The sequence below is a fragment of the Propithecus coquereli genome, unplaced genomic scaffold (assembly GCF_000956105.1).
Source record: "Propithecus coquereli isolate 6110/MARCELLA unplaced genomic scaffold, Pcoq_1.0 Scaffold98, whole genome shotgun sequence".
In the NCBI taxonomy this organism is placed as follows: Eukaryota; Metazoa; Chordata; class Mammalia; order Primates; family Indriidae; genus Propithecus; species Propithecus coquereli.
The window spans coordinates 4,949,638-4,964,607 of record NW_012156173.1 but is presented as its reverse complement, the minus strand read 5'-3'; the positions used below and the strand labels follow the sequence as shown (position 1 = coordinate 4,964,607).

Genomic DNA, 14,970 nt, shown 5'->3' with positions numbered 1-14,970 from the left:
CTTGTACCCACGTGCACGCACAGCCCTGTGGCTGTCCTACACCCTGTCCACATTCGTGGCATCAGTACCTTGTAAATGAATTCTCCCCATTATCCCAACTCAAATGCCACTGGAACCCTAACTGATACATTCTGGAAGATTCCTCCCGGTTGTCATTGTGATTATTTTGTGAACTATTTAACTTGGTTTGCTTGTTCTTCCTTCTCCATAGTAATGATTTTTGACTTCTTCCCATGAAGTTCAGATGGTGTGAAAATTATTGAGAGGAATGTGCTTTGAGTTTGCTCCATTTTCTTAAAAGAATAACTATCGTCCATAATCACAAGAAAGAGAGAAGCCAAAAGTAAGTAAAATAAGGGCACAGCTTTATTTTGCTACAAGGCAGTAAGTACACTGTCATATCAAAAGTTCAGTGCTGGCCATCTCGCACCAAATGCTCTTAAGGCAGCAACTGGCTATGGACCCCAGTTTCTGTCTCCCCAGCTGCAAACATAGGATCTGTGCAGCAGTTTTGAGACCATACACTTAGAAACCATGGGGGATGCTGATCAAACTCAGAACCCCTGAATTAAAAAAATAGTCAGGCTAAACTCAAAACAAAACATAGGACATCAACAACATAGATCTCCCAAAAAAGAAGTGCAATGCATGCTTTTATAAACCAACAATAACAAAAAAAAAAAAAACACAACAAAAAATGCAAAATCTCCCAAACAAGTTTTCCAATGTATTACAAAAGGAAAAAAGTATGTATATAAAAAAAGTCTGAAATACTAGTGCATAGTTAATTACCTAACACCGAGTTTCTTTTCTTTCCATTCAAGCTCTACTGCCCCTCTGAAACTAGCAGCATGTCTACAGGCTAAGACCATAGCAGCAAAACACATTTTTCATTTGGCATTTACAAAATTAAATTACTGAATAAAAATATAATTTTTTTATAAAACTATTTCATACAGTAATAAATTTTAAAGCAAGCTAACAAAAAACTCATAAAATGGTCTGGCACAATAAATGTACCTCCAATGGTATTAACCATAAATGAGCATTTACAATCCTGATTAATTGTCCCATGATATTAAGTCAACATTTATAGTAATGCTTTTACTGATTTTTTTTGAAATCTATCATATGTTTAGTGATCGAGAAAAGTGAAATACTGAAGTACCTTTTTGTGTGTAAAATTTAAAAAAATTCATCACAGGAAGAAAAAATACTGATCTGTTGGATCCTCTATAATACAGATAAATCATTTTATGTTTTTTAAAAAAATCTGCATTAAGATATTAACAACTGGCTACAATTCATTACCTAATAATTTAGGTAAGACTATTATTTATTTATTTTTAAAAATACTTTTAGTTGGGTGAAATCCGAGAAGATTTCATCCAACTAAATGCACTTGGTGCTGCTCTCAACTGTTGTACCACAACAAAAATAGGTCCTTCTCCCATTCATGAAAAGTTTCACGTCGAGGAATGAGATATCCCAAGTTAACTTGAAGTGTTTTGAAAACCATAATGCTTTTCTGGAAATGTCTCACATGACCAGCGTCCGGGCGGAGAATGCATTCACATATGTACGAGCCTGACCGGAAGCTGTCATCTGCTCTTCCATCTTTCCGCAGGATGCAGGTTCCCAGGCACCGCTACAAGGCTGATGGGGAAAGAGAGGGCAACCGCAAGGTCAGACCAGGAAGCACATGCTGTAATACAAAAAGGGATCCCCACTCCCAGTGGGGTCAGCATATGAAATTTGGAGCGACAGATGGTAAGTGGTTGATACCAGGAAGCCTTCGTCAGATACAATCTTAACTCCCTGACATCCAGAAATCCTGCATTCTTAAGAGATATTATCAGAAGCTGTTTATCGTTAAGAGGGAAAACCCACTCCAATCAGTTGCATAAGATACGACCACATTTTCGTATTTTAACGCCTTGTCTATCAGGAGATTTTATGAAGCAGGAGACAGGAATGAACATAATTCTCCAGATACCTAAGCAAACTGGTGAGTGCTTGAGCCACATGAACAAAGAAGCTCATGTACGTGCTGGAATCCATCAACCCCCTCTAAGCATCATAGATATTTTTTCATCAATTAATTTAGAAATATCTATTTATTAGTATAGCTTAATTTTTAAAGACACACATTGGAAGACACAAGACAAAACTAATATCTAAGGACAGCATCTCGATGCCAGGGACAGTGTTTGGCACGTCACACGCATTATATCATTTAAACAGCATGACCACTCTGAGAGGTAGGCTCATTCTCTTTAGACTGGCAAATGGAGCCTCAGAGTGGAAGTAACTCGCCCAAGGCCACTCCGCAGGTAAGTGCTGCAGTGGCTTTGAGACTTGCTGTCACTGGCTGTGCCTTCATGTTGCCTCAAACAAAAATACGCACTATTTATGCCCCACCTGGTTTCCAAAAGGATTTAAGATTGTTACAAAATCAATACAAGACAACAGGGTTTAAAAAGTGAAGAAAGCAGGGTCACAGGGAAACAAATGTAGGAAAAGTACAGTTGGCCCTCTGTATCTTTGAGTTCCACATCTGGATTCAACCAATTCTAGATCAAAAATATTTGGAAAAAAAAATTGCTGTTTACTCAACATGTACACACTTTTTTCCTTGTCATTATTCCCTAAACAATACAGCATAACAAGTATGTCCATAGCATTTACATTGTATGAGATATAACAAATAATCTAGAGATGATTTAAAGCATACAGGAAGATGTGTAGGTTATATGCAAATACTATACCATTTTATATCAGGGACTTGAGCATCTTGGATTTTGGTGTCCTCCAGGGTCCTGGAACCAATCCCCCATGATACCAAGGGACGAATGTAATATGAAGATGGGCGCGATACCCAAAACGGTTGCCCTGAAGCACAGTGCCTCAGCTAGATGTGAACCCTAGCCTGACTGAGCTCTCCAGCAATCAGTGCAGAGAGGGAAACAGAAACACAGGCAGATCCAAGGTTTGGTGCCTGTAAGCTTGAAACAAAACCAGTGGTTTAGAAAAAGCACTACTATCTAACAGAGATTATTTTCCATGGGACAAAAGAAGAGTAAGAAAGGCCTTTGCTCTTCAGAGCCTAAAGTGTCACACGGGAAACAGGTGGAATAATTATAATAGGCAGTATGTGCAAATTCGTGATGGCACCCAGTAGAAGAGGGGATGGGACACTGAGGAGCTGCCGGGCCATGCTGCCGAGAAAGGGCAAGAATAGGCAGGATTGGCTGGGCGTGGTGGCTCACACCTGTAATCCTAGCACTCTGGGAGGCTGAGGCAGGAGCATTGTTTGAGCTCAGGAGTTCGAGACCAGCCTGAGCAAGAGCGAGACCCCGCTCCACTAAAAATATAAAAAATGAGCCAGGCATCGTAGTGTGCGCCTATAGTCCCAACTACTTGGGAGGCTGAGGCAGGAGGATCACTTGAGCCCAGGAGTTTGAGGTTGCTGCGAGCTAGGCTGACGCCACAGCACTCTAGCCCAGGCAAGAGAGTGAGACTCTGTCTCAAAAAAAAAAAAGAATAGGCAGGATTGAGAGAGAGAGGCGGAAACGCAGGAGTATGATCCCAGGGGCAGGAGAGATAGCAGGAAAGAGTCAGGAGGCTGCCATTTGTCCACTGCTGGTGGGAGGGACTGGAAGGGGGCAGAGAGGAGGGAGAGAGAGAGTTAAATGACAACACTTAACAAGCCTTATTGTGTGCCATCCACGCTTCTAAGTGTTATATGTGTCTCATCTCATTTAACTCTCACACGAAACACCTGTGGCAAAGATAGGATTCACTGCATCTATTGTACTGACCAGGTCATTTTTTTTTTTTTTTTGAGACAGAGTCTCACTGTGTTGCCTGGGCTAGAGTGCCGTGGCGTCAGCCTAGCTCACAGCAACCTCAAACTCCTGGGCTCAAGCGATCCTCCTGCCTCAGCCTCCCGAGTAGCTGGGACTACAGGCATGCACCACCATGCCCAGCTAATTTTTTTCTATATATTTTTAGTTGTCCAGTTAATTTCTTTCTAATTTTAGTAGAGATGGGGTCTCGCTCTTGCTCAGGCTGGTTTCCAACTCCTGAGCTCAAACAATCTGCCCGCCTCGGCCTCCTGACCAGGTCATTTGAAAGAGAGAATTTAGGCAATGTACTCAAGGTCACCCAGCTAAGAAACAATGGAGCAGGAATGTGAACCCAGGCCATGTGACACGGGAGCCCACACCCCTCATGAGTATGTGATGCTGCTTCTATTAGAACAGTGGTCCTCAACCTTTTTGGCGCCAGGGACCAGTGTCATGGAAGATAATTTTTCCACGAAGGGGGCAGGGGGATGGGGAGGCAGGGCTCAGGCAGTGATGCGCTCCACTGTTCCTAACAGGCCCTGGACAGGTACCAGCACCGGGCCACGGTCTGGGGATTGGGGACCACAGCGTTAGAGTTCTCGTGAGGAACAAAGCAAGTAATTGGGTGGGAAATTGTGTGGCCAGGACATCAGGGTCTTGGAGCCCAGGAAAACAGTGTTTTGGGGCCTGAGAGTGATGGGGCCTGAGAGTCACCAGACTTTTTAGCAAAATGGTGTGATAATTCCTCTTTGGTACAGTGGTGGGGTTTCTGCACCTAGTGGCCGAATCAAACTTTCAGTGACACAAGGTTTGCAGTGCCATGTCCTACCTTTAAACTATCCTGGGACACAAACTGGGTTTCTTAGCTTGTGCCATCTCCCCACCAATGTAAATAGCACCGAGGATGCAAACGTTTACTGTGAAAGCTCAGAGATTCAATATATCTTGAAATACTACACACCAAGATGGATTATCCCAGTATTTTCCAGGAACAGTGTCTCACAAAAATGACAAGACAAAGATGACAGATATTCTGAGTTGACTTCTGACACACTTAATGTTATCCTAAACAAGTTAATTATAGCATTTGAGATAGTTCTAAATAAATGATCTTTCACTGGCATATTTCTCTGGTATATATCTGTCCATACAAATCCCATATTTTAGTTTAATTTATTGCATACATGTTGATGCTACAAATTTCCAGTGTAGCACTGAAACACTAAATTGATACAAGAAACCAATGTAAAAAAATAAAATTTAATGTAATCTTTTCAATTATTGAGCGTTTGTAGTCACTGTAGCAATGTGACATATAATAACTATTTGAGGATGAATAGTTCAATGTGGTAGGTATCTACCACAAAGTAGGGTGCAGTGCTTAGAAGCATGGATCTTAAAGAACAAGTGACAAAAGAGGAAGCAGAATGAAACGATCTTTTTTTTTTTGAGACAGAGTCTTGCTTCATCGTTGGGGCTCACAGCAACCTCAACCTCCTGGGCTCAGGCAACCCTCCTGCCTCAGCCTCCCGAGTAGCTGAGACTACAGGCATGTTTCACAACCACGCCCGGCTAATTTTTTCTATTTTTAGTAGAGATGGGGGTCTTGCTCTTGCTCAGGCTGGTTTCGAACTCCTGACCTCAAGTGATCCTCCTGCCTCGGCCTCCCAGAGTGCTAGGATTACAGGTATGAGCCACCGTGCCTGGCCATAATGAAATCTCTTAATATACCAATATCTTGTATGTAAACTTAACATTTACATAAAGATACACACAGAAAAGAAAATACTTGAAACAAATGGAGGGGAAAGGGGAATGAAAGTAAGAATGGAGACAGAAGCAAGGATCAAAAAAGGAAGGATTCTTTCTGTTTTTCACTGGCTAAGAACTTTTCTGCTGGGCGTGGTAGCTCACACCTGTAATCCTAGCACTTGGAAGGCTGAGGTGGGAGGACTGCTTGAGGCCAGGAGTTCGAGACCAGCCTGAGCAAGAGCAAGATCCCCGTTTCTGCAAAGAATAGAAAAATCAGTCGGACGTGGTGGCACGCGCCTGTAGTCCTAGTTACTTGGGAAGCTGAGGCAGGAGGATTGCTTGAGCCCAGGAGTTTGAGGTTGCAGTGAGCTATGATCATGCCATTGCATTCCAGCCTGGGTGACAGAGCAAGACCCTGTTTCAAAAAAAAAGAATTTTTCTACTTAGCTAGGCTTCAATTAATATAGGATTAATTTTCTAAATGTGTAAATTAAGTATATTAAAATTCTATGTTAAAAGAATCTTATGCTTGCTTTTACTATGCCTCCTGGTAAAAAAAGTTCTGATCCTTTGTAAATATATAGTACTTAGGTTGACTGAGAATTTCCAAAGTCTGTTCAGGAGAATCTAATACTAAGTATTATCAACTTAATATAGTTTCAGCTTGAAATTTGACTCTTCCTTTTAATCAGATTTGGCTCTTCCTCCAGGATCAGATATTAAAATGAGATTAACATAAAGAAGGTACCATACATTTTTCATTAGTATTTTGAGAGACCTTTTCATATAATCAGCTTCTCCCAAGTCAAAAGAAAATCTCCCAAGAAACAAATCAAAATGACCGAACTATCCAAATTCCAGAAAGCATAGCGTTTCAGAGGCATATACACCCTGAAGCTCAGAGCCTAAGGTGGGTAAGATGGCTTGGAACGCACGATTCTCCCAGTGTAGACAAACACCAGGATGCAGTAGCCAGAGTACAGGAAGAAAAAGGCCAGCAAGTATGAGTGGTGAGGTAGCTCCTTTTCTGCACCAGGACAGCACAAAGCAAGCACATCTTACAACACTCAGCGAAACGAACTGGTCAGAGCAGACCCATGCTTACGGCATGAAAGTAAAGGGAGACCAGAAGGTTGAGCACTCCAGTAAAAAAAATGAAATCCTCTCTCTCCCTCTTCTTGCCTGAATCCCTGGGGCCCTACGCCAACTTTTCATGCAGACAGAACAGTTTCCACAAAAGAAGATTAAATGCCATTGCACTGGAAGAGTATTTCTTAATACTGTCACACTTATCTTTTGCATCCTCCTTGTTTCCCTTTCCCTAAACTTTAGTTTCATTTGTGCTGAAGAATCGATGAGCATTACAGATTTCTGTGTTAGAATTCTTGTCAAATGACTAACCCGTTGTGCTACTGCACACACGTCACTCCATCCTAATTCAAACCAACACGAATAACCCTGCTGCACATCCTCCTCCTGTGGCCAGGGAGGCATCTTGCTTGTGCCGTAATGTGTCTTTAATTGCCCCTGGGCAGAGTGAACTACAAACAGCCTGTCAGAGCTTTAACTGGGATATCCTGTTAAAGCACTTTAAATAAATATTCCGATCCCTCGTAGAAATTGAGAATTGAAAAGAAACAAGACCAAGTCCACAGGTGGTTTTCTGTCAGAATTAGATACTCCTTCACATTTTCGTTTAGAATATGAACAGTTTTTTTCATCCTGCTGAACAACTACTATTATTGTTCATATTATATTCATATAGCAACTTCACACAATATCTGCTGACATCAAAAGCCTTGGCAAATTATGTTTTACAATTTGCCGACCTAATAAGAAACTTGTTTAAATCATGAAAAGAAGTTTGTAAAACCGGAGCAACTCGTGAGATGGTATTATGTTTTTATTATGTTTTGTTTTAAAATAATAATCAGGTATAAATAGTGGCCAAAAGAATAGGAAATAAGAATTCTCTGATTATTCTGTTTAACCCATCTGAAAACAATACTCTCTCTGGACTAAAATTCTAAAAGTCATAATTCCTTCCCAAAGGGGCATCTTTTTAAAAATGGATCAGTTATAAGAGATAAGGGAGAAATCTTTAGTTGTCTCTCAAAGTCAGGGATGAACTTGAGCTGAAATGTTGCTAAGATAAGGTTACCAAACTTTTCCCACGAGTAAATGCTTCCTTTTGTTGGTACAAATCAATTAAATGCCTCCAACTTCAGGGTTGCTGATTTTTCATACAAAAGAATCTTAAAAGTTAGGGGATTAAAAGTCCAGATGGCAACTGGAGGTTGTCTCATCCACCCATGCCTCCACTTCCCAAGTCTAAATTAACAATTGCTAATGTAGAGGGACCTTTCCAAATTCGAAGTCTGTCCCAGATGTCTCCACAGGTCTCTTCATCTTACATGTTTATAGACTTCCCAACAGTTTATATCACATAGCCTAGGGTGTCACAATTTTTTGGAAGAATATCCTCCTCCTTAATCACAAGTGAGTTCCAAACTATTAAGAATCAGACCAGTGCCAAATTGCTCTAAAGCAATTCTATCCTTGTTGGCTCACCCGAGGAAGATTCTATCTCAGAATGTTTATTCTCTCCAAGTGTCACCAAACAAAACAAATTAAAAATCTACTGCCTGTCATGTCTGGGGCAGGGCGCTCTGACTCTGAGCTCAACATACCTTCCCCTTCATTTAGCCTTTCTCGGTTCAACTCAAAAGCAGTACACAGAAAACTTGCTTCATTTATAACAACGATTGAAAGCAGGTCACTGAAATACTAGCAACAGCTACGTGAATTTTTCCAGGGTAGGTGGAAAAAAGTGACCAAAAGGGAGAAACAAATGAGTGTTCAGACATCCAGAGGAGCAGGTCAGCACGGCACACTAGATTAAAAACGCTCAGAAAGATCTCTATCACACGTAGACTGTTTCCAACACAAGCAGCAGAAAAATAGAGAACAATCAGTAAATCAGTTGTTTCATCTCCATAATACCAAGAGGTCTGACTACCTTTATTTCAAGGAATTGGTTGAATCAGCTCTCTCTTTTGGTGACCCACTGACACAGTTCTGCGAGAGTGGAACAGGGAATAGCATGCTAGAGGAAATGTCATACTACAGTGCAAGAAAACCTGGTCATTGGTGAGGGCCGCTGCCCTGCATTTCGAAGGACAGAGACTCCGCACAGCCTCTGCCTAATAACAATGCCACCCGCATACACTGCTGAGTGTGCTGCCTCCTTGAAAGCAACATTATTTCTACTGGATCTTCATGGTAACCGCTTGTGATGAGTGGAGGACATGCTATAAGCAATTTAATTCAAGTAATTTAATTCAGTGAGTGAATTAAAGTCATGCAATTTGAAGATGGTGGAGTCCAGACTGGAATCCAGGCTCTGTTGTTCCCATGCCGGCTTATCCCACTTCTCAGCAACGCCTATCACGCAAAAAGGGTCCGCCTTGTTTTTTGAAAAATATCAAATTTCATAAACAAATCACATAAAGATAGGAGCAGTCTAAAACACACAGAACCAAGAAGCTGAGGGAGAAAGTGAGTTTTCATGCTAGCCATGATATTTTAAAGTTCTCTGATGCTACACAAATGGGTTTAAGTAATAATGACTTGAGAAATTGACTTACATTAAACTCCCTGTTTTAAAAAAGTAAGGCCATGACAAGCCAAGTCAGGAAATTAAAATTTAAGGCTGTCACTCTGTGGTTACAAAAAAGAGGAAAGTGAGGAGTAGAAAGCATATGAACACATCTTTTACACTTGGGTTTTAAATAGGAATAAAAGGAAATTATAATTTAAGAGAAAAATACAGAAGTTTAGAAGGCTTTTAACTTAAGTATAGTTTTGGATCTACTAATAAAAATATCTACCTTAAGAAAAGTTTATTAGCATAATGTGCTTTTTTCAAAATGTAAAGCAAACTGAAAGCACACTGAGGAAAACAGCTCTTTTCTCCTGGCTGAGGAGGAGCCGTGTGTGCCTGTCTGCCCTGGTCTCTCCCACGGTCACTACTGAATGGCAGAATCAAGTAGTGTTCCACAGTGAATCTGCCTTTCTTGCCCCAAACTGCAAGCTTTCTAGGCCGAATGTTTTCACTATTTCCTCATTTTTGATCATTTTATGTTTCTCAACTCCCTCCCTTACCCCACATAACGTGGGTAAAGGCTGAGTCCTGACAATAGTACAATGGGAAAATCTCACCTGTTCTGAGCCACATAAAAGACACAAATATCAAATATGTCTCAGAACATTTTTATTTCAAGAACACCGTTTGCAGTGCCTTAGCTGAAATAGCTCAGTTGGGAGAGTGTTAGACTGAAGAATACCCGGTTTGCTTTTACCATTTAAAATTAATGTGATTTAAAGAAAAGAAAGAAAGAAAGAAAGAAATCCACCAATTTTAAGATTATGCAGCTGCTGTGAATTCCTTTTAAAAAAAGATCAAGAATTTATTTAAGCATTATAGATTATAGATTAGGGGATATATGGAGAGTTCTGAATTATTAAAACTCATTGTGCCTCAGTGACAACTCACATAACAAAGGGCATATTTAGCACCCTGACTTTGGTCTCTACACACCATTTCCCACTAAAAGGATTCAGAGCACCATGGGGAAACTGTTGACTCTAAGAAGGGAGTAAGGAACTGTGGCTGTTAAATCAAAGCAACTTAAATTCAGTAAAAATTAAACATTCTATTCCTCGGAGGCACTAGCCATATTTCAAGCGCTCAACAGCTACATATGATCAGTGGCTATCATGCTGGACAGCACACTGGACATTTTCCTCACTCCAGAAGTTCTATTGGACAGCAAAGATTAAATATTGGTCTAGAGATTAAAAGAGATTTAAGAGACTTAGCAACCTAATGCAATATGTGAAATTGTTTCAGTTTTGATCAAATAATAAAAAGATTCTTTTCTGAATTAATGGGAAAATTTAAATATACCCTGAAATGAGAATATTAAGGAATTATTGTTAATAAAAAATGTGTGATAATGGTATTAGGTTATATATAAAAGTGTCTGTTTATAATGATACATCTGGAAGTACATAAAAATAAAATTTTATATTGTTTGGAATTTACTTTAAAATATGTCATAAAAATAAATGAAGTATGGTGAAATCCTGGTTAATGATGGCTAAATCTAGAACATAGTATATTTTCTGTACTTCTATGTGTGTTTAAAACTTATAAGAAAATGTTAAACTCATAGCTTCTTGCATTTCTAATTTTAGAATATCAAATGTAATTTACACATACTTATGTAAAGCATGTGCATTTATAAGTACATTTGCAGTCAAACCATAAAGGCCCAGTAAATGGGCCTCAAAAATAATAATAAATGCTCTGTCTAAAATGTTATTACCATAATCAAGCCAAGAATGATTAAAACTGAACTGACAAAATGCAGAATTACACAGTTTTTACAGTCTTCAATAAACTGTTCTTGCACCAAAGTTATTTAGACAATTGGATGGACAATTAATTGCCCTATACAAGTGGCAAATATTTTACATTTTAGAAGCATCTAAATTTTAAAATATTTTAAGAATTGTATTTTGTTTTAATTAAAAGTTCTATGACAAAAATGTCTAGATAGTTTGGCTAAAATCCCATTAATATTTGATTTATTATAAATACAAATTACAAAAGTTATAGATTATATAAAGTATTTTTAAGTTGAATAATCAGAGCATTTAATAAATGCACAATATATTCAATAATACCATGTGTGAGAAATCTGCTTAATTAGGTATAATTGGATTACCAATGGAAATATATAAAATGGCATGTTTTAAACAAACGAAACTACCAAATTGCATAAAAACATATATAAATATTATTGAATCAGGATTATATGAAATATTGGCAATATATGTTTAAATATTTAGAATCACTTGATGCATTTTCTAACATTTATCAAAAATATTGAATTTATTCTAAAATGAAATATTTTAGAAACAACATATTTCTATGGTATCAGAAGCTAGATCTCCAGGACACAAAATGAAGGAGATACCTGGTGTATAGCATTCATTCATTTGGCAAGTATTTCTTAAAATCAATCAGCTACCTATTATAGCAAATTATTAGAATATATTTGATCAGTGTAAATCAGTGAACCATATAGTATAGATAGAAGCATTAACTCTAACTTTTAAGTCTCAGTTATTTAGCTTGGTGGAATTGACAAATATTGTCTTCATCATGTGATGTGCATAGATGACAATCTCGGTATACAGATGTTATAATATATAGAGTACCAATATGATTTATTGATATACTAGAAAATACAGATTAATAAAACAGAGCTATTACTTAACTTTTAGTTTCAAAGATAACCAATATTTCTTTTAAAGAAAATACAAATATGTTGATAAAGTTCTATGCTGATTATGTTTTTCAAAAATGTAATCATGGCCGGGAGTGGTGGCTCATGCCTGTAATCCTAGCTCTCTGGGAGGCCGAGGTGGGCGGATTGTTTGAGCTCAGGAGTTGGAAACCAGCCTGAGCAAGAGCGAGACCCCGTCTCTACTAAAAATACAAAGAAATTAATTGGACAACTAAAAATACATAGAAAAAATTAGCCGGGCATGGTGGCACATGCCTGTAGTCCCAGCTACTTGGGAGGCTGAGGCAGAAGGATCGCTTGAGGCCAGGAGTTTGAGGTTGCTGTGAGCTAGGCTGACGCCACGACACTCTAGCCCGGACAACACAGTGAGACTCTGTCTCAAAAAAAAAAAAAAAAAATGTAATCACATTAAAAACTTTTTGGTAAAAAATTGGACCTATTTTTCATAAATACTGACATTCTTGCCAAGTTTTATAGAATATAAATTTTATATCAGCACCATGTTCAATTCCAAATGGTTTTGGCTAAACACTATTTGGTTAGTCCAAAAGCTATTAGGATTCAGTTTTAGGAAAAGAACCAGGGGTTTTCAACTTATGTAATGATAACTGTCCCCAAATATATTTACATGTTTGCTCTTTGAAATTTAAAATGCACTTTTTTAATACCACTATATATACAGCTTGGTCCCACGCTAGGTTACAAGATATACATAAAGCTTAAATCTATCTTAAAGCATTAATAGCAGTAGTCAACTTCTATGTTCTGGAAACCAAGGGCCAAGTAACTTAAGAGGAAAGAGGAAAAGAAAAACAAAGAAAGGGTTTACCTTCTGGACCCAGGGTCAGCTCTTGGGAGAATTTTGAAATGGCTGCCCTTGGACTTGAGGCTTTACAACTAACTCCCTTTCTGGGTTCCTCTTATGCCTGGGTGGAGCTCGCTCTCTTCCTTATCTCCCAATTCTTTGTGATGTTCTGAGTCTCCTCCACGGGGCCCACCCAAGCCTGATTGACTCAGGAACTTCTCCAGATGCGCCACAAGTACTGACCTTCCCTACCCCATACCCCAGGCCACAGCCATTTCACCAAAACAACTGCTGTCACAGAGGCTGTGCAGGAAGCAATCGGACTGAATTAATAAGCAAAATGTGCCTACAATCCTTCCAGCTATATTTGTAATATGTTAAAAAAAATACTAAGTATCACAAATACTTAAACAGAGGATGTTTTAAGATTCTCACAGTTCAGAGCCAGAAAGCATATCGCAATGACGGGGGAGCCCTTTAAGGGAACCGGCAAGCTCTCAAAGCCTGCCATCCCCTTACGGTCCCTTTGAACTTACAGCATGAAATACGACTTCTGGCTTCTGAATCCAGGTTCTCCACCTGCCTAGGGGTTTATGAAGTTTTCCCTCCCAAGTAGCACAGGGGGATGGAGGGGAGGGCTCTGCAGGTGGCTGGGTATTGGGCTATTTAATGTTAGGAACTACTTTAAATAATTTGGGGGAGCAAATTTGCATTCTTATTTACATTTGGCTCAGGATTAATTTGGAATTTGTTGTATTTCATCAACATACACCCACTTCAGCTCTACAAGGGAAATCTCTTTTGATATTAAAACCTGACTGCAGATGGCCAACTGCAGACAGCCACACAACATTGACAGTTGACTTTCTTATTCTGATAGTCAAATACATTGTGATTATTTTCTGTCTGGCTGATTTTGACCTTCATTTAAAATTGAAACAGTCTCTGAGCTTTGGCTGGTTAGTGATAGAGCATAAAAAACATAAAACTTTTGGAACAAAAGGTAAACTATATAGGTATATTTCCATAAAATATTTAAAAGCAGGAAAAGGAGATACTAACATATGTGTAATAAATGATCTTAGTCTCAGTTACAGTAAGAAATATTTCACTTGATCATGCTTTGGGAATCTGCCCCCAGAAATTTCTAGCATGTGTCATGTGAGTAGCAACAAGGAATTACAGGATTTTCTTAGACATCAAAAAATTGTTTCAAAGCATCACTCCTCTATGTCTAAAATGGTAAAAAATTACCGCCACCACCACCACCACCGCCACCCCAAGATGACAGTTTTTCAGTGAATGAATTTTAGGATACCAAAGTTGGAATAGTAATTACCTGTAAGGGACTTGCCAGGGACCTGTTTTTAGGTACTGTAAATGCTTTGAGAACATTGTCTTCATCTTCTGACACCGGCGTCATTAAAACGGAACTTGTAAGAATATTCTAAAGGGAAAGAGAATAATTTGAAACTTAAACGAGATTGTATGAGAGCCAACATTATTCTAACACTGTAGAGAGTAGAATACTATGACATGATGCACATTAGCATGAAAAAAGGCAGGTATCTGCCAGAAATTCTCTTCTCTATGATCTAAAAGGACACAACTATGTATTAATCCTAATCTCATTGTGGCAAACATCATCAAAACAAATGCTTCTTTGGAGTTCCACATAGTTCTAGGCATGTGGTAGACACTGAAAAAACACCTGCTAAATGAATTAATAAATACATGCTTTTAAAAATAAAAGATTTACTAAGCTCTTGGGAGAGAACTCTTTATTTCATGTGTTGGTACAGAACTATTTTAGAGCTACACATTAATGATAAAAATGGTGAAAAGCGGGGAATTTAGAACCAGATTTTCTTAGTTCCAACCCAGCACCACCGCTTATTAGGTATATAAAATATTAAGCAAATGACTAAGTCTCCCTAAGCCTCAGTTTCTTCCAGTTGGTATAATGAAAAAGATAATGTTACCAATCTTATAGGATTGTTGGGGGATTAAGTGAATTAATTTGTCTAAAGTCCTAAGAACAGTACTTACCACTTAGTACCTACTGAATAAATATTAGCAATTGTTCTTAGCTCTGATTCTCCATAAGACATAAGGTCAGCCATTCACAAATGACAAACTTTAAAAATGGTGGTAACCAAAGCAATGCAATCTTGGGTAGAGTACTGGG

At 38.7% G+C, this 14,970-nt stretch overlaps 1 protein-coding gene across 8 annotated transcripts in view; it reads right to left on the bottom strand.

The window, feature by feature from the left end:
* Positions 1-343: 343 nt before the first annotated feature.
* Positions 344-14,970, bottom strand: part of MYB (v-myb avian myeloblastosis viral oncogene homolog) — a 35,230-nt gene continuing 20,603 nt past the window's right edge. For 6 of the 8 annotated variants that reach the window (XM_012665179.1, XM_012665185.1, XM_012665181.1 and 3 more), the window contains 2 exons: positions 14,122-14,229; positions 344-1,656 (listed from right to left, as the gene is read on the bottom strand). In XM_012665179.1, the coding sequence (XP_012520633.1) occupies positions 1,540-1,656; positions 14,122-14,229 (225 nt within the window). In that variant the 3' untranslated portion in view covers positions 344-1,539. The remainder of the gene's footprint in view (positions 1,657-14,121; positions 14,230-14,970) is intronic. The other 2 variants (XM_012665182.1, XM_012665183.1) reach the window with 1 other exon arrangement.